This window comes from Cryptomeria japonica, chromosome 11, assembly GCF_030272615.1.
Source record: "Cryptomeria japonica chromosome 11, Sugi_1.0, whole genome shotgun sequence".
NCBI classification, from domain to species: domain Eukaryota; kingdom Viridiplantae; phylum Streptophyta; class Pinopsida; order Cupressales; family Cupressaceae; genus Cryptomeria; species Cryptomeria japonica.
This window is the reverse complement of record NC_081415.1, coordinates 499,969,637-499,990,634: the sequence shown is the minus strand read 5'-3', so window position 1 is coordinate 499,990,634 and position 20,998 is coordinate 499,969,637. Positions and strand designations below refer to the sequence as shown.

The 20,998-nt window shown below is 36.7% G+C and overlaps 1 protein-coding gene across 2 annotated transcripts in view; it reads right to left on the bottom strand.

Moving 5' to 3' along the window:
* The window catches only part of LOC131068332 (DDT domain-containing protein PTM), a 42,646-nt gene extending 29,120 nt beyond the window's left edge, over nt 1–13,526 (bottom strand). The window contains exons 1-3 of one of the 2 annotated variants that reach the window (XM_058003512.2): nt 11,424–13,526; nt 10,223–10,957; nt 8,778–9,954 (exon numbers count right to left, since the gene is read on the bottom strand). In XM_058003512.2, coding sequence (XP_057859495.2) covers nt 8,778–9,954; nt 10,223–10,957; nt 11,424–13,033 — 3,522 coding nt within the window. In that variant the 5' untranslated portion in view covers nt 13,034–13,526. The remainder of the gene's footprint in view (nt 1–8,777; nt 9,955–10,222; nt 10,958–11,423) is intronic. The other variant, XM_058003510.2, reaches the window with a different exon arrangement.
* Nucleotides 13,527–20,998: the final 7,472 nt, after the last annotated feature.

Below are 20,998 nucleotides of genomic sequence, written 5' to 3'. Positions count from 1 at the left end.
TATGAAAAAAGATAAAGGTGATGGCCAAGGGGTATTTGGAAGTACCCCAACTATCCCAGAATTCAATAATCTTAATTTGTTTTTAGCACACAAAATTAATAGAAAATAAAGACAGATATCAAGTGAATTATGATATTGAGCACTTTGTCAAAGACTGTCATACATAATTTACACTTGGTTGATTCCTTCATTGTCATTGTGCTCGTTAGAGAATTGCATGCCAATTATTGAGTGCTAACAACATGTCTGCTCCTTTATAACAGTTTAGCACTCAATGAAATCGGTGTTGCTATGAGTTTCAGTAGACTGATTATGCTTTTTACTGATGACCTCTTTTTACATGTACAAATACTATCCTTTTTCTGCTGATTAGAAAACTTCCGACCATCCGAGCTACCGTGGGCCAGCCTTCACCAGCAAGTTAAGACTATTGAGGCTCTCCTTTCGTCGCATCTTTAGGCTGAGAAAGCATATTGAATGAAGGCCCCCCAACCCTAGCCATTCGGGTTCGGAGTGATCGATCTCTCTCTACCAGGAGCCCTACGGGCGCCTGCTAGAGGTTGCCTATCGAGAGTAGGGCCCGTCACCCTTATGTTTAACCTTCAAATGAAAGTTGTCATGTTGCCACGTATTCCTGTTGTTTGGTTTATTGGCCTAGATTTAGTGATAAGCCGTTTCAAAATTGTTACTCAGAATATATACTTCAGATGCCTCTATGATAATCAAATATGGTTCCTCCATTTAAACCAATTCAGAATTATGATAGCACCACAATTTTAAAATCAATACAGAAAACCATGAGATATTCATAACAAAGTTGCAAAAAGATTTTTGACTCTTTGTGCAGATGGAACAACTACGGACATAAATGTAATAGGATTAAGCATAGATGGAAGACTTCACGAATACTCACCAACTTCATATCCAGGTGACATAAAAACTTGCAGAGATTCTGGCACATCCAGACAAAAAAATCACGAGATGCAGACAAAACACCGGTTGCATCAAAAAGTGGGTAATAACAGCATTAAACACTAAAAAACCATAACTTCTCCTTTTTCAAATCCCCAATGCCCCTTCACTTTGCACACAGTGGCAACAGTGTTCTTGCATCCAAGTGAGAAGATTGGAAGGGTTTTCTGGCGAATTTGGAAGGCATATTTCAAGCACAGGTTAATAATTTTTTTTGTGTTTTTTGTCTTTTAAAGCATCGAACTTAATTTTGGCTACACAATCCAGCATCTAGGTTAAAAACAATTCATCGTTTGCTATAACTAACTAATAGTTTTGCATTTTAATTCAAAAAAATTGTATTCATCACCCTTTCTGATCTTTTGTTCTATTTTTTTAATGAATTCACTGTTTTTGCATAACATATTAATTTTTATTTTAACCTCTCTTTTTTGGAATAACATGTTCAAATTATATTATATTTATACTCATTTAAACTAATTTTATGCTGATTTTTAGTGATTTATATTGAATTTAGATTAATTTTTTGTATTTACAAATCCACATGGTTGTACGTGTAGTAGGCTAGATACATCATACAATGGCAAATAGAAAAGCTTTTGGATCAGGTTCCATCTCAAACTCAAATCAATGCCAATTATAGGCACTCACCTTGCTGGAGCTAGAGACCGTGCTTGGAAATATGTAATACAAAGCCCAACACCTAGGACAATTATTCGCATAAGATGCCAAAACTTATATCACAGAGGTATAAATCACCTCACATACCATCTTGCAGGCATTACTCATCATGATGTCAAGACTTGTATCAACATCATTGAAGAGATAAAAAGAGACATGAATGTGCACCTTGCATTGACAAAATTAAAAAATTACAAATGGAGAAGACTAGGGTAGACATAGCAACATCCATAGCTAGTGGTCACGGTCCTCAAGAGCAAGCAGAATCAGATTCAATATTAAAGCATAGTGGGCTCTAACTCTTTAATATTTTACTACGATACCAAATTCTTCCGGCAAGCCCTGGAATAGGAGCCGAGTGCGAATCTGGTCCGGGTTTGAGCCAAGTTTGCCCCAGGTGCGACCCAAGCGACTGTGTTCTTTGTGGGTCCAGCTTTTTTTTGCCTAAAACCCTAATTTCACCCTTAAGGTTCATTTTTTTTCTCTATACACTCATTTTATTTGCATCTTTCAAGTTTTTTTCTCTCCAAGCAGGTTTTGAAGGTGATTGCAATTTTCTTTGAAAGTGAAGGCTACGAAGGTGTGAGACACGCATCAAGGCATAGGAAACATTGGAGAAGGCAGATTTAGCCATCAAAGGTGAGTGAATCCTCATTTTTTTCAAGTTTTCAAGACAATTTTCAAGATTTTTTCAAGTTTTAAAACAAAAAATTGTTTTTTAAATTTTTTTGAAGTGTTGTATATTTTTTTACACTTTGTATGCATAATATGGGGTTATAATGCCGCCAAGTTTTTTTCAAATTTTTTCAATAATGTTAAGTTTTCTATTTTATATTTTAGGTGCATTATTCATATAATCATAAATAATGGCTCAGATTGGAAGTGCAAGTGGAAGCTCTAGTTCAATTGCCCAGGCCCAAATTCAACAAAACCCATTTAAAATTGATGTCAATTCACCACTTTGGCATTATACAACAATGATCAAGCAAATGCTTGGTGGTGGGAGTTTTCTTTGGCAGCGTAACCATTGTGGCATTGAGTATACCAGCTCATACTATCGAGTGAGAGGTCACCTTTGCTTCATCTCTGGACATGGAATAAAATTTTGTAAGGGGTCGGATGGCAAAGGGCTGTCAAAAGCTCTAGTTATGGAATATATTAGAGAACAAGAGGAAGCTGATAGGAGAGGCAACAAACCAAAGACTGATCATCCTCTTGCCAAGGCAAGCTTGAAGAGGCCTTCTAGTAGTAGTGGCTCTAAAAGACCGGCTGGCCCACATCCTTTCATGCCAATGCCACCACCTTTTGGACCAGAGAGTGTTGTGGTTACACGAGAAAGAGGCCCATTGGATAGTGCCTTCAAAAATGAAATGAGAGAGGTTGCAGATCAGAGCATTGGTCATTGCATTTATGGCAATGGGCTTCCTTTCAACATTGTTAGATCACCTTACTTTTGGGACATGGTGCATAACCTTTGCAATACACCTCTTGATTATGTTTGTCTCAAGTATGAAAAGGTGTGAACCACCTTACTGGCAAAGGAGAAAGCTTCCGTAGAGACACAATTGAGAGTCATCAAAGATACATGGCTGGAAACAAGTGTGTACATTGTTTCTGATGGATGGAAAAAATGTAAAAATAGGCCATTGATCAATGTTATAGCAATGTGCCCTAAAGGGACAATGTTTTTGAAAGTGGTGGATTGTGAGGGGCAAGTGAATGATGCAAATTTCATTGCCAATATCGTCATAGAATCCATTGATATGGTGGGGCCTAAAAATGTTGTCCAAGTCATAACAGGCAATGCTAAAAATTGTAGGGCAGCTGGGTCTATAGTGGAGGCTACATATGGTCACATTTTTTGAACACCATGTGCAGTCCACTCACTCAATTTACTCATGCGAAAGATTGGCACACAAATTGATTGAGTGAAACAAGTGTACGCGGAGGGCGAGGAGATTCAAATGTTTGTGATTAATCATCATATGTCACAAGCCATTTTCAAGACCTTCTCCAAGTTGGAGTTGTTGAAGGTAATTACTAATTTAAATTTTATTTTATAATTTTGTAGTTTTTATTTTTTATGGTTGATATATGATGTGTTTTTTTTTATGCCATGTTAGGTTGTCGAAACACGATTTGCATCTCACACGCTCATCTTAAGACAACTTGTGAAGGTGCAAGAGGCATTGAGTTTTATGGTCATCAACACCTTGTGGAGTGTATGGAATTGGAAGCAATCCAACACAAAAAGAACTCAAAAAGTAAGAGCATTGATCCTTGATGAGAAATGGTGGGATGGTGTGGAATATGTTTTGAATTTCACTAACCCCATCATAAGCATGATTAGGTATGTTGATACGAATCGCCCATTTTTGGGTGAAATTTATGATGGCATGGTTTGCATGGTGGAGAAAATGAGAGAAAAAATATAGAAAAAGAAAAATGACCCAACGGAAACATTTTTCAAAGTTGGGCAAAAAATTGTTGTTGAGCATTAGAACAAGATGACCACCCCATTACATCTCTTAGCATTTGCTTTGACGCCAAAGTTTTATAAAACAAAGATGCTTGCAACACCAAGGAGGGTGCCACCATATAGAGATGCAGAGGTTGCTACTAGCTATAGGGCTGCCTTTAAAAAGGTATATTCAAATGAGGAGACTAGAAATATTGTCTTGAGGGAGTTTGGCCAATTCGTATCTACAAAATATCATGATGATGTAGCTCTTCATGCCAAATATGGGATGGATGTTGATGAGTGGTGGTATGTACATGGTCAGGGCTCCATTTTCTTGCAGCCTCTTGCAATTAAACTTCACTCCCAATTAAGTATCTTTTTATTTATTTATTTTATAGTTTTCCAATTCCATTCAATGCTATGAGTGGTGGTATGTACATGGTCAAGGCTCCATTTTCTTGCAGCCTCTTGCAATTAAACTTCACTCCCAATTAAGTATCTTTTTATTTATTTATTTTATAGTTTTCCAATTCCATTCAATGCTATCATATTAAAATATTTCTATTTTATTATTTATAAATTTCTATTTATGTTTTAACAGGTTGCAAGTTCTTCAGCTGAGCGGAATTGGAGTACATACTCCACCCAATCAGTCAAACGTAATCGTTTGGGTGCAAAGAAAGTAGAGGATTTGGTCTACAAACACTCCAACCTTCGTCTATTGTCACATAAGAAACCTGAATATAATGAGGGTGCGACAAAGAATTGGGATCTAGCCCCTAAGTGTGCTGATTTAGATGCTACATTTGCACAACTTGCCCCAAGTCTCTATAGATGAGGCAATTGTGGAACTTGAGGGAGACGTAGCTAGTGGGAGTGGCATTACAATGGATTGTGGTTCAAATGTGTTGATTTTAATACTTTCAGATTAATATAAACTCAGAAATCAGAATTTAGTTTCTAACTAGGTTGATTAGCTAAAAGATTTAGAGATTTCTAGATTTAGGCATAACATAGAAATGAACAAAAAAAAAATAAGAACAAGACACGGTTACCCTGGGAAAACCTCCTAGGAGGAAAAACCCAGCCAAAAAAGATCCTCAGATCTGATTATGGATTATAGTCATATAATGATTACAACATTTATCTCAAGTACTTGAAGATGTTTGCACTTAGGGCTGATAAGGTCTTTAACAAGTCTGCACTTTCATAAGCATCAAGTCTTCAAGTCTGCCCCCTTTAACACATCAAACAGCAATCAGGTCCACACCCTAGATCTGCATTTTATTGCATCTTAAGTCTGCACCTTTGCTTGAGACTGGACTGCAACCTTAGCACCTTGGACCTAGATCAGTTCGCCCTCCTTAGGATGGTATTTGCACTTGAAATTCGCACCTTTAATGACAGATATAATTCGCTAATATTGCTCCTTCAAAGTTCACATTTAGGCAGATGTATGTTTCGCATAGAAGGACATAGAAGGATCTTTTGTGTGGATAATAATGTGAAGTTGTCATTTATTTATATGTGGAGCAAAGTCTTAGTTATGTCGGCTTTATCTTTATAATTAACTTTTATTTATTATTTTCCCTTTTAGCGAATTGCCTTGATGGAATAGGGTCGGCCCTATTTCGGAACACATTGAGTGTGGCGTGAGGTTTAGGAGCGTCGTGAGGTATAGGGCCCAGCCCTACACGTTGAAGAAGGGGCCAGCCCTTTGGGCGGATACCAATGTTGCCTAAACAATTGGAATCCGCCTATTCCTTCCTTATTACGATCAACAAAATGATGCTGAATTTGAACCATATGATGACATTGGGCTTGGGCTCGATGCTTCAGATGAAGATGAATATGGAGATTAAATCCCACATTGGCTTGTAATTTGAATTTTCATTTTGTCGTGACATTTTGAGACTTAAAAGTTGAATATTATCATTTACGTTACTATGAATATTTATTGGCAATTATGGATTTATAATTTATGTATGGGAAAGTTGCATTGCATGGATTGTCATTGTAATAATGGTAGTGACAATTTATATTTTAATGGTAGTGACATTGTAATAATGATAGTGACAGTTTGTAATAATGGTAGTGACAATATATATATGGACGAACCCATACCCAAGGAAAAAAAAATTGCCGATTCTGCAATTCCATACCTGATTTCATATCTGTACCCATACCCGAATCGGTAACTTAGATATTTTATTTTGTAGTTTCTTGGTGGGTAGCTTAATGTGCAAATACCGCAAATCGCCAAAGATTTTCCCTTCATATTCTATGCCAACATTTTAGTGCACCCAACTATAAGCGCAATTGGAGCTTCTTTGAGGGAATCCACACGAAGAGAGGAAAAAAATGGCTCAAAAATGCCTCAAAGACCTTGTCTTTGCGCAATACAACACTAAAGGAGAAATTTCGTCCACATACCTTCATTTATGCCACAACCAATGGTCAATTTTCTTCATATTCACCTCTCCTTCAAATGTCAGAATTTCAACCTTAAACTAACATATCCTTGATAGACATCACCATGTTACTGAACCTCTTCTTCTATAGATATGCTTGCAACATCAACTTCTAGCTTAAAAAACCTTGCTTCTCCATCAAAGGCTTTTGCATCCCCTAGATGCTATCCAGTCTCTCTTCCAACTATGGGATTCAATGTCTCTTTGCAAAGGCAACAAATATTTACCACTTGATCTTGAAGTAGGTATTAACCTACAAAATCACTCACAATAACTTCCACCAGTGGAAAGAACTTGCTCAACTACTAACTTGATCCATCAGCTAAAATGGTTATACCATATAGTAGTCATCAACATTCAGATCCAAATTAAGGAAATATGAATTGTACTACTTAGGCAATAAAAATACAGTGAACATGAAAGGATATTAGTAGCAAACAACAAACATCTGAAGATAAAAAATGGGAACTCTGGGAGAAAACAACAAAGGTGAGGCAAACGACCCCCCTACCCACTATCTCCAAAGACATGTACAATCCTAGGCCTCTTGGTCACACAACCCCCCTGAAACAACAGAATTACAGTCCCTAAGATCACCTACAACATCTCTCTAATACTCTCTCAGTTCTATTCACCTAAATACAGTCTATTTGGAGCATATGTATTACTCTTGAAATTTGCTCCAAATCCTCCAGTAAATGTTCTATATCTACATAAATGCATTTACAATTTGTTTTTTTGCTTGTACGTGCCAAGACAGAAAATAAAAAGAATGCTCGGAAGCTGAAAAGTGCAAAATTTGAAACACTACAGGCTGTTTTTTGGACATGTGAAAAACCAACACTTGATGTAGACTGGTAGTTGCATGATTGTCTCAACAGTTGCATAATTGCCCCTTGTCAAAACCAGCAGTTTCATACAAAGTGCAAAAGCACCTCTTTTTTCTGCCCAAACACCTCTGCTTCCTTCATAAAAAGCATTCTCCGAGCTGTGCTCCACTTCATAGCAGATCCACAGGAAGTCTAACTCATTGTCAGATCCATTTCAATCATATCAACGACACCATTTTATTTTTTCATGATGTTGATAACAGAAAACATACAAATTCCCAGCCTTATATACATGCAGCACTTGAGCTACAAAGCTTATCCATCATACTTTACACTCATCAGAGGCAAGATAAATTATGTCAGCATTCTTTTTGTACAGAAATGCCATATTTCATGACAAATTACATCAAAACATAATTTTGTACTAGAATAACATATTCCATGTAGGCATATCATACCCATCGATGCCCAACCCCCATCACCCCATCCACATGCTATTTTCCTAATAAAAGTTCATACCCACAATTTTGGTGTTATTTCTATGCATAACTCTTTCAAATTACTAAAACTTTCCATCTCGCCCAAAAATGAATTTGGTGTACATAGCAAACAGATGAATCATCCAGATATCCCTATCTCTAAATAAAATATGCCTCTAAAAAAGTTTTCACGACTGTTGTTGCAGGCCCAACTAGCCCTTAAATATTTTCAATTATAAAGTCCATAGATGTGCATTAAAGACAGACCTGATAAAGCACCCTGGAAGATGAGAGTTGATTCAGCAGTCTACAAAACAAAACAAAAAACAATACCTAGCTCACCAAACAGATAATTAAATGCCAAACCAATCTCAAATTAATTACCAAATTATTAAATTGCGACTGATGAGATGTAGGAATTGTCAATAAAGGGTCTTGTCAATGTAGGTTTCAAAGGTCTTCTCAAGGTCTTGCTATAGGTAGCTGAGCAACTTAGTGAGTCAAAGCTCAAGCTATGAATCAGATTGTAACAGCCTCAATGTCTATACAACCATCTTGGACTTAAATGAGAGTTTAATGACAATGGAGATAACGACTGAATTCATTCAGGAATAACATTTGGGTGAGACTTGCTTGATAAGGCATCCATCCTTGACCAAACTTTTCCCTTTTATCAGTACAAACAAGCCTATCCATCTCTCATAACACAAAAAGGTACTAGCTGGTTTACTCTTCACACCTATAAATATTTTTTATAATTTAAATCTCATTTACAGCAAAATATTAACAAGTTTTTGAAAAAAAAAAAAACATCTCTTACAAATATTCTGATTATTTACAAATCATCTATACCAATATTAAAAATATCTTTCATGATACATACTTCTAGTAATGGTGTTGCAATTTCCCTGGCAGTTGAGGCCTGCTCAACACGCTTTCGCCAATATTTTCTGTAGTCTGAAATCTCCCATGGACCAACCATCAACCCATGTAGGCAATCTTCAATATGTAGTACATAGGCTGCAACTGCTGCAAGATGGCCCCCTCCTTTCTTTGTTGGGCGTAGACCCCCAGGCACTTTCGCAGCACCTGCCATAACATTACATGCTGCCACATTTAGCAAACATGCTCTGCGGCAAGTTGAAGGCAATTTGCATGAAATGCACCAACCACATCTATCCTTTGGTGGTTCCATTGTTTTCTTCCCATGATTTGGCCAGTAGAATTGACCAGATACCTTTGAAAATGCTTTTATGTGTTCTTGCATTCTTGCTGCGAATGTTTTTTTTAAAGCTCCATTCATCGAAGCCAGACTAGCAGCTGCCGATGCAGCAATATCACCTGTAGCATACTGATTGATATAGGCATTTGGTTTGAAGCTTGATTTAGTATCCAACTTCAGACCTGTTCTATCGATGGTATTAATTTGCCCATAATTAGGGGGAGAATTGGATTTATTCGCATCTATCTGGGCCACTGTCATGTCATTTACATTCAGGTTTCTCAGTTGTGGTACATGTACTGAACTACTCTTAACAGGTAGTAACTGTCCAGCTTCCTGTTGCTCCAAAATACTTTCACATTCTTCTGCATTTTTATCCACTGAACCATACAGAACAACTTGCCGATCCAATTGACCAGATGTAGGCTCAATTTCTTTAGTTTTATTGAGAAGTGTTACCAATAATTTATCATCCATCTTCCAACCTGTTGTGTACAAATCAGGTAGACACTCATGATCAAGTGTACTATCATTTTTTCCAGCTTTTAATTCAGTACTCACACTTGTAACACCTAATGCACTAGCCTCTTTGCAATTTACTGGATACTCGTGGATACATGGAAAAGACAACTCCTGATGGCTATTGCCAGAAATCATATCTGAATTTTGAAGGTAAGCTGAATCATTCATCTTGTCTGGGATATTCCAGTACCGTAGAATCGCAGTTCTCATGTCATTGTAGAAGGGAAATGACAAATCTAATGCCTCAAATAACTTTGAAAAATCACTTCTATTATAATACCTGTACAAAGCCGTTGGACTTGAAATGGAATCTGACCTGCAGTAGAAAATTTAAGATAATGTCAAATAATAATATTAAAAATTACTGGCCTGTATTAAAAACTGGTTAGCTTTTTCTGCAAAGTAGCTATTTGTGGCTAAAAGAGGAAAAACAGATTCTATAACTTCCCAAAAGAATATTTACCCAAATCAGTGACAGCAACAAAGCTACTTTTGGCATTAGATAACGCAACGAATTGAACAAAACTATACGTCAAAAACTGTGGAACAATATGTTACTTCAACCACTGATAGAATGGACTTACACTATAAGATAGCCACAACTTCCAAAGAATACACGCCCATATGGATCAATGCCAAACATCTCAGCTCCATTCAACGTCTCCAATACTTTCAATTCCAGGGCATCAGTTTTCTTTACCACACACTCTGGACAATACCATGCACCTTCAAGCAGATAAGCTCTTGAAACACCAACACAACGAGAATGATATGCAGAAGGGCAACCATCACAACAAAGCAAATTTCCATCCATTCCACATAGGCGGCATTCATCACTGTTAAAATCTTGTGCATCATTCACCTCAAGAGTTGTAAGCTCCACTTGTTCATTATTTGAAAATCTATGTTTGTTCTGGATGATTGAATTCTCTGAAATGGAATTTGTGTCCTCATACGAAGTTTTCTGCAAATTCCCTTTGCTACAAGAAATCCTCTTGCTTTTTGAATGCCAGGGATTTCCTGCAAACAATTCACTTGGAGTGGAAGACAAGTCCATTTTCCCATCAGCATCAATGTCACGTTCAGGGCCCATCCGCATATCAACTTTTGTCCTAAATTCTTCAGCTTCCATGACATCATCACAAAGAAATTGTAAAATTGCAAGCTTTATAGATGGCATTATCCCATAATACTCACCATCCAGAATTTTTAGATTAGCAATCTTCTGCCCAAACCTTCCATTAGTGCCCTGCATTAGAAGATATTCTGCCAAATAAACTGGCCATGTCACTGCATCTAAGAAATCCCAATTCAGTTGCCTGCATTAACCAATCATTGATTCATTATACAGTGTCAATAAAAATCAAATACTACCTATCATACACTACTTGGCAACAATTTATTTTATACTATACAAGTGAATAAAACAAACAAAAAAAATTACTCTTTAACAAATTGTGCTCCAATAACAGTCTCGAATATGCAAATAATCAATATAACAATCAAAGCAAAACCTAAGCCTATCCAGAAGGCCAAAGTCTAGAGGCAATGACCCGAATTCAATAATAGCTTGACATACTGTCCATTGCTAAAGCAGCCACAATAATGTTGGCTTCCCATAGATAAGACTGGATGCAATTCTCAGAATTATCAATCAGCAGAAAAGAACCCATAGGGAATAGAAGAGATTCTAGACCTAAAGGTATTCTATGCCTAGAGATGTACACATTAAAAATGATGAATGACTAAATATAAATAAAACCCATGTCTGAGAGATATAAATACCTCAAACATTTTACTGGCATGTCATTTCCTTCTTTTGAAAGCATTTCTAGGTGTCGTCTCAAAGCCCGTAGAAGAGAAACATGTACGCTGTCTAGAAGTGAATTTGTTGTCTTGAAATTCAATGCTCCCACAAAATCATCTAGAGAGAATGGGCTCAAAAATAAGAGATCACTAAATGATCTTAAAAAGGCATAAACAGATAAAAGGTCAGGAACTGAATTATCTGGTAAAGGAATATCTCCTGAAGATTGAGGCAGAGGCGAAATCGGAGGAAGCAGATTGTCAATAGGTTTAGGTGACAGTGAAACTATGTCCATATCATTACTGTCAAAGGTCTCATCAGCAGAAGAGACCTCTTCATTGCTAACAATGAAGCTCGCTTCTTGGCATGGATTATCCTCTTCAATGCCTTCATTACTAACAACAAAGCTCTCCTCTGGGCTCAGGTTATCATCATCAATGTGAGACTCACTCAATCTAGGACTAGCACTCTTCCTCTGCCCACTCTTACTCCTCTTTGCACTTGGATGCAACAATTCTTTGTCCCAACTGCAATCTTCAGATTCCTCGGAAGCATCAAGCTCCTGTGCACAAGACTTGGATCCAGTTCGAGACTTTTTTTTTCTACCACGCTTCTTTGATTGAAAAGGCAGACCCAGTTTCTCAGAAGGAATCTCTTTACTCTTGCATAAATTTAATTTCTTTTCATTTGCATTGTATTGAGGAGCTACAACAATGGCATCCTTTCTAGGTCTTCCTCTTCCTCGCTTCTGAGAAAGCTCTATGCCAGCCAATTTGATTTTCGCCTGCCCAGGTGGTTTTTCCCCAGGCTGCTTAGCATTGTCAGAATTTTTCTTTGGCCTACCCCGCCGCTTACGTGCTGAATCCTGAGCCACACAATTTGATTCTACCTCTCCTAATGTACCTGGCTCTAATGTTTTACCAGCCTCTATAATTCCACATGCTTCCATAATATTACCTGGCTCTGTAGCCTTATCTGCATCTTCAATGTTGACTCCAGCCACATGATAATCACTTTCTGCCTCGGGAGCCTTACCAGCCTCAGAAGCTTCACCAGGCTCTACAGATTCAGCTGCCTCCACATGTTTCACAATTTCAACCGGCTCTGCGATTTTCCCTGTAAGGATTTCACTGGTTTTTCCAGCATTCGCAACAATTCCCGTTCCAGCCCCAGCATTTTCCCCTAGACCTGTGCATTCCGGTAAACTACCGCCAGGATTCGAGCCTTCACTCCTCGCAACACTTTTCTTAGCACGGCTCCCTTTTGCTCCCTTACCCCGCCGTCTCCCCTCCAATTTAACCTTCCTGTCCTTCAATTCACCTTCCATTTCTTCCTGAGAAGCCAAAATCTCACGCAGCTCATGACGCTCCAAATCCTCCCTATCCCCATCCTCGTAATTAACCCTATAAAAACCCTTTACGCAGTAAGCCACCTTTCCAACAAACACCCCATATTCTCCAAAGTCCTTCTTCACAAACCTCCCCACCAGACTCCCACCCCGCTCCTCCGCATCCTCGCCGCCTCCTTCTGTCATGCGTTCCTCCTTACCGTAATCCATGTCCGCCTTAACGCTCGTTTTGTTTTCCATTTTGCTTTCGTGTGCATGCAATAGCTAGGGTTTGACAAACATTAATACAGAGGCAGAGAGAGAAAAAAGACAGATTCCAGAAATATCTTACGGATTAATTAGCGGAGCTGGCTGTCCATGTGAGGGAATACCGACTCCACTCCAACAGATTCCAACGTAAACCATGCAAATTGGAGGCGTAAAATAGCAGGGCAGTGCAAGAAAAGCAAAGAGAACTATAATTCCAACGCCTAAAACAGAAGCAGATCGACTTCCTCCACAATCTAGATGTTCTGGTGATGGCGATGAATCTTCTTCACCCTCTCCCTCTCCCTCCATAACACCCACTTACAAAAAGAATCCAAACTTTTTTGCACCCACCATAAATTAAAAAAAACCCTAGAGTTATCTCATGCATGCAAATACATACTTTTTAACTATTGTGGGCTATATTTGGATGCTCTAATTTCAAAATTCATCAAAAAAACGGCTCCTTAAGTCTTACATGCTGCGGCGGGAAGGACATCTTCTTTGGTCCTTTTGCTTCTCAATCTGTTTATATAGTTTTCAAAAACTTTTTTAATTACTAGTTGAGCATAATATTGTATTTTTAAGATTTTGATTTGACATTTCATGTTAATGTACTTTACTATAAGTACTCTCCTCCTAGGTCTTTTTCACTAGGTTTATATTGTAAAGGTGAAAATTTGTACATTTGGTACTTTTAGTTTTTTTTTTATTTATTTTGATTTGTTTGTTTTGAATGTAATGGTTGTATCTAAATGGTATATTTGAGTTTCTATTGATTTCCATTTCGATTATCTTAAGAGTTTAGATTTGATTTATAATTTTTATCTATTTATTATTTTGGGTCAATTGATCTTATGTTTTCAAATTTCAAGTTTAAAGTTAGTCTAGGTTTGTCCATGTCTAAGTAATCGGTACCCACCAACTTGAGCACAAAATATTTTAATTGCATATTAGGGTGTTGTATAAATGGACAAGCCTTGATTCTTTATGATCGTTTAAGAATATAAGAAGACATCTAACAAACATCAAGGAGCATCATTCAATAGCACTATATAAGCACTTAGCATTAGCACAATGGCAATAATTACACATGAGTAAGCATATTACATGATTAGTTAGCATGTCTTTGGTCTTATCAAAGTTATTAAATCAAATTTAGGGGTTTGACATAAGAAGACTTTAACTTACAAACTCCCAATAGTGGTTGTCAACATTGCAAGTTTTTATTGATGATCTAGATATTGATGCAAGCTAAAATCTAGAATCTAGAATCTACCTAGTTGAATTAGCAGAAGAAATTCAAATCTCTACATAGAGTTGAAATTCGCAGGCATGAAAATGAACTCGAGATTTGCACTTTGAATGTATCAATTCAAAGGTTGTCATCTATCATGTTTATAGGCACTAATACAAGAGTGGATCACAAAACAACATAGTCACTATCAAAACCACATCAATCCTAGAGCTAAGTATATTTACTTACTTTCAACGTGCACATTTATTAACATATTTATTACCAACTCAATAATTCTAGTTGCTTTATTTATTGTTTGTAGTCTCAACTCAATAAGTATAGGTACTTTACTTATTGTTGTTGGTAGCCTAACACATCTTACTCCCCTTGGGGTTTATTCATTTTTCATTAGGGTTTTGAATTTAATTAGGGCTTGGGCACCTATTATTTGATATTTCCACCTTTTATACACTTATGCAAAAGCTCGATAGAGTAGAGAAAAAGGTTAATGATGTGTCTAGTGGACAAAATAAGCATAAGTAGATTGAGACCAACATATTTCTCTCGCTTTTAAGATAGTTTAACATATCTCCTACTAGGTTTTGTGGTGCATTGATTTGAGATGTATAATGGAAATGGCTACCCATCTATACATTTGAGATCTTTTATAGTTGCATCTTTAGATGATGTTTACAAAGATAAGTTATTGGCCAAATTGTTCTTGCTTACAGTAAGAAACTAACTACGGAGTGGTTATTTTCTTACCTTGTTGGTGTATTCATTATTTTTTCTAAGTTGGATAGGGTTTTTTTCATTATTTTTTATTGAATGTGGGTTTAAAGACTATAGTTTCATATTTATTTGAGTGTGTATGGGAACCTAATAAGAGAGTTTGTGGTTATGTTATTAGATGTTAGTCTTTACATGCTAAGGTGTAGCATCACCTTCTTGATTATGAGTTCCATGGTATTCTTGGTAAGGGATTGTTGTCACTAATTTATGATGGTTTGCATTTTTTAATAATTATGCTTCATTATGGGTTTTTGTGCTCATAAGAAAAAAGTGGAATTGAAATTGTTGGTTTTAAATGCAATTAAGTGCATGTATCTTCTTGTAGGCTTTCTATGTCTTCCTACTCATCATAGTTTTGAAAGAAAAATAAATTTCAAAATGGTGGTGATGATAAAGAGAATAAGCTTGACACTTGTTATGTGGCTAATACTTATAATGTTCTTACAGTTAAGCCTTAAAATTTTAGAAAGATTATAAAATTGGACAAGCCCTTAGATAAAATGCTTCAAATTTTATTGCATGTTGAAGTGATCACACTTCCTGCTTCTAAAGGCTTACCTCGAGGTTACAATAAGAGGGGATTTTTTCATTATAATAGAGTTTATGGGTGCACTACGTAGTATTATTTGTGAATCAAACATAAGGTTGATTTTTTTATTAATAAGAATGTGATACAATTAGAGGGCATTGGTGATGGGGCAGTCATTTAATGGCTCTTGTGATAATTTTTTTATTATTTATAATAACTCCTTTTCCTTCCATCTTCAAGATATTGTTGACACTAAAATAACCTCATTGAAACCATCACTATTTCATCATCTATCGTCAATGTTTGATTATTCACCTAGTCTATGTCATTTAATTAAATAAGTCATATTATTTAATTAAATCGACCTATACATTGCTATTAATAAATTAAATACAATTAATATGCATAGTTATCCATTTTTTACATTAATGATTAAAAATGTTATTTCCCACCTAAAATGCACCTATTATTTAGTTATTTAATAAGTAAATCATCAAAATTCATTTCACATAGTTAACTACCTACTTCAACTAGTTCACTCAGTCATGCTCTTAGTTCCACTCATCAATCAATACACTTTATTCACCCATGCACATAGTCAATTATCGCATGCAAAGAGTCAACTCCCTCTAACTCCCTCGTGTGTTCAATTTGTTGAATCTAGTGAACTATTGTCATGTCATGACAAAGCATTTAAGAATGATGAAGGAAAGAGGCTAGTAATGTTTGGATAGCTCTCTTAATGTGTATGTATCAATATTAGTTATTTCTACATGTCCAGAGTACTTACAGTGACCTAGAGGTATCTATGGTGAGTTTCTAATTGTTGTTCAATAATTGTACATGTGTCTAGTTGTACAATTGATGTCTATGATATTGCATTTTATCACAGTGAAGTATTATGGCTTGTGATATGAAAGATAAGTAAGGAGGCTATATGGTAAGACAAATATCCCAAAGTTTCAAATGTAGTGCTTGTGTATGAAGAAAGTTAGAGATGACAAAGTGTACGGAGTGTTATCTTGTTGTTTGCACAAAAGGTTTTGTTGGATGTGATAAAGAAAATAAATGTGTGCCAATTAAAGGAATCATGTGGAGGTAGTTTGGTAGCATTTGAGTTTTTCTTGGGGTAACACATAAAGTGATCTTACTCCTATTGTAACATATCAGCTTTATAAGACCAAGTCGACTACATGTTTGATTTAAGAAACGTACCATTGATCAACTTGTGAATATTGTGAATGTGCTCTGGGCCAACATAAATATGTATTTAACATGTGAATACATACAAAATATTAATTAGTACCATTCTAATTATGTAACTTTGAGGTGCAAAGAAGTGGCAGAAGTTGTACAAGTTGCATACTCAATGAGGAGATGCATAGATGAAGAGTATAAATTAAGATGCATATATTGTACACACTGTGAAAGCATTATAAAGAAAATTGGATCAGACAGATGATGAAGATTGAGTTTGGAAGGTCCACATGATATATATTTTATTTCATATTTGTAATTGAGGTTGGTGTCTCATAATTTGAGTCGGTGCTCAATTCTTTCAATCAGAGGATTAGTGTCTCATGTAAGTTGATGCTTGTGAATCTGATTGGGGATTAATGTCTCCATCTTAGGTTGAAATCCATGTGGGTTGGTGCCTGCGAAATCATTGTAAGTTCTATATAATTTTGTGTGGATAGGTTTGAGCAGTAGATCCGAGAAACTATTCTCACTATGCAATTTGTGTTTGAGGTTTCCACATAAATCAAGTTTTCTCCTGTGTTGATGTGTTTTTGTGATTATCACTTAAATAGTTGATTTAATAATAGTAATGTTTGTGTGGTAATGATTTTAATAATGTAATGGTTTTTTGGTTAAAATTAGTAGTTCTGGTATTGCAATTTGTGCAACTATGGAAGATAGGTATGTATGTGATGTTGAGCAATAATGGAAGATGGACCTATGTATGTGATATGAAGAAGTAACCATGTATGTTTGAATGGAGTTATTTATGGAATATTATGTTTTGCTTATCATAGTTTGTATCCAGTTTCAGTATCATTTGTGCCTGTTGTTTTCTCGAATGTTTGTATTGCATTGTAATTCATGTATTGGAATCTATGGCATATGTTGTTTATGGTAAAAATGGAAACAACAATATTGAAAGACTAAATGAATTCAACCATGAAACCCTAGCCCAACAACAACAAAGATCCACCATAACATATGAAGATTACCTAAGACACTGCAAATCAAATAAAATCACAAAGATTATACCATCACATGTCCAATATGGTTTGGATCTCCATTCTTCCTATCTCCACTGATCTTGCTTGATATATTTTCTCTCGGATTTTATGTGTGCACGAGAGCTCAACAAAGAATGGAAATGTGGTTGCAAGTAGACTTGATCGCATATGAAAGTTTGAATGCTAGAATGCTTGATTCGAGTTGATAATGAAGGAAGCATCTCCTTATATAGAAGACACTATAAGAAATGGAGGGATAAGAAAAAGATAAATGGTCGGCTAGGATTAGAGGGTAGGTAGAGAAAATAAGAAAATAATGAGAGGGTAGGTAGTGTAGGAATTAAGAGATCAATGACATGTGTCATGGGTAGAAAAGGCTAATGAATTAATTAAACAAATAAAGATTTATTTAATTAATAGAGGAAGTGGGATCAATTAAATAAATAGAAGTATTTATTTAATTTAGGAAAGGACAATTTAAATAAATAAATAATGTATTTATTTGAATGAGAAATAAGGCTAGAGGAGGATAAATGAATTAATTAAATAAATAAAGATTCATTTAATAAATAGAAGAATTATGCTTGAAATAATTAAATAAATAAAGATATTTATTTAATTAGACTGGATAGTTTTAGGTGTCTATATTTTGCCCCTCTTTGAGACAATGCAGCTTGTCGCGTTGTTTCAAAGAAGATAATATGAACTAATACAAAGTTGCCCCAAGATGGGAATGATATGCCCCCTCGAGAGATTGGATGAAAATGTCTAAAAGGATCGCAGACAATCTCTCGATAAGAAAGAAAGGCTAGAAAGGACTGACCAGATAGGATAGAGTGACAAAGTCACAGGATAAAGAAGACTGACACAGGAAATGAGGGCTAGGGAAGTCTATAAGATAGACTACGAGGGAAAACATCCTCATTGTCATCCACACATCCAAGATATCAGAGTGCAGAGAGAGCAGAGAGCAGTCAACAGCGATGGCATTGGTGCATAGATTCGATCGCGTTCGCCGATTTCAGAGGCCAGCAGATGTAGGAGAGTCGGTGAGTACCACAAAACCTCCTTGTACTTTGTCGCATTAATTGTTGTCATACTATCCTTTAGGGAGATTTTCTATCCTTGTACTTTGTTGCATTAATTATTGTCATACTATCCTTGAGGTTGAGCTACTATCTTTGAGGGAGATCTGCCAGGGACAGGCAGATGAGATCCAGGATTTGGAGAGGGAGACAACTAAGGGATACTTAGCAGGAGAGGGATTAGGCTATTCAGCGCTATACAAAGGTTGAGACAGCACTGAGGGCAGGGAGGCAGGCAGTAGAGGACACAGGGGCCGGATACGCCTATCTTTTGCGGGCAGGGGAGGAGATAGCCTACTGGAGAGACCTGTACTATGGAGTGGTGCCACCAGATCAGCGGGCTAGGAGCTTCCGGAGACCATCGTGGACTGCATATCGGGCTATGGAGCATTAATCCAGAATTGGGATGGAAATGTAATTGCTGGAACATATGGTTCATTAGGCTGGGCCACAAACAACGAAGCAGAAATATGTGCTCTCACTGCAGGACTGATGTTATGTGTGGCAAAAGGACTAACAAAAGTTATCATCGAAGGGGACTCGCAAATTATACTTAACGGTATTGCCCGCTCTCACTTCCAATCCAGGAACCTAAACAAGTGGAGGCCACGCATCGAACAACTATTAAGTCAGATCGATTGCTATGAAATTGTACATACATACAGGGAAGGAAATCACGTTGCGGATATCCTTGCAAATGAAGGCATAGAAACACAAAGGGTGGATGTGATTTTCGACGACACAAACATGCCTGCCAATGTCAGAGATCAAATCGCACTGGATATATCCCATAATGAAGGTAGTAGAACAGAGATTCCCGGTACTATTGGGAATGTGTTGGCACAAATCTAAACCAACGGTACCCTGTCTCGTTGCACTCCTGGGCCTCATCAGGTTAATGTGAGTGACATCTAACTGATATTGTGTTCCATGGAAGACCGAGCTATCCACATTGAGTCGTGTTGAGGAGGGGAAACTTCTAGAGATGCAGAACTTTATTATATAAATCGACATTGTCTCAGCGCTGTTTAGCAAATACCATGGCTTACTTTGGAAATGTTTCATGTGTTAACTGTGAAGACCCTCTCAACTTCTAGATTAGGTACTTGTTTCACATGGAAGATTTCGTCTATGATGCACTGACGGGGCTATTTGAGACTATTCTCAACGACCAAAGGCATTGGTGCGATGCAACTGTCTACATAACAATTCTACTCCCGCTGGCAGACATTCTCGAATGCAAGGAGAAATTGGTGGTACTATTGGACGAGTTCATTAAGCCTGTTGTGGGTGACTTGGTGGCGGACGCTATCCTACAGCTTCCTGGGGTTCCGTGGATAAGTATCTTAAAGGGATACTTCAAACCAAAGAATCATCTCCCATCGAATTGTTCGGATTCTGAGGAGTCGAGCAAGGATTATAGTGAGGAAAAAGAGCACGAGCGGTACTTTAGAAGGCTGCGAGAGCTAGAGAAAAAAGGGAGCGTCTAACTGCATTCATTGAGAATGTTTGGGAGGTTTTTCGATGCACAGTTTTCAATGATGATCTAACTCCATTCCGCAGGCTCACAGAATCCCCCAATTGGTGGTTATCGGATAATTCAACCTTCAAAGTTATCAACATTGGTGGTTGTGCTGCCATTTTCCTAAATGCCATGCAGGGCAACTAGATGACTTTGCTTGCTAATAGGTTTGAAAATATACCTAGGTATGTATCTGAATCCTATTGTCACTATATTTTGTAATACTCACGGCAAACAACTAGGAAACTTCATATTGTAATTAAGCATTCAAAATTAATATAGGGCGCTATCCCCATACTTGATAGCACTTACCCTTAAAAAAAAAATTAGGGAAGGACAATTTAAATAAATAAATAATGTATTTATTTAAATGAGAAATAAGGCTAGAAGAGGATGAATGAACTAATTAAATAAATAAAGATTCATTTAATTAATAGAAGAATTAGGCTTAAAATAATTAAATAAATAAAGATATTTATTGAATTAGACTGGACAGTTTTAGGTGTCTACATCTGTATCTTGGTGTTAGGAGTTGTTGATCTTAGAAT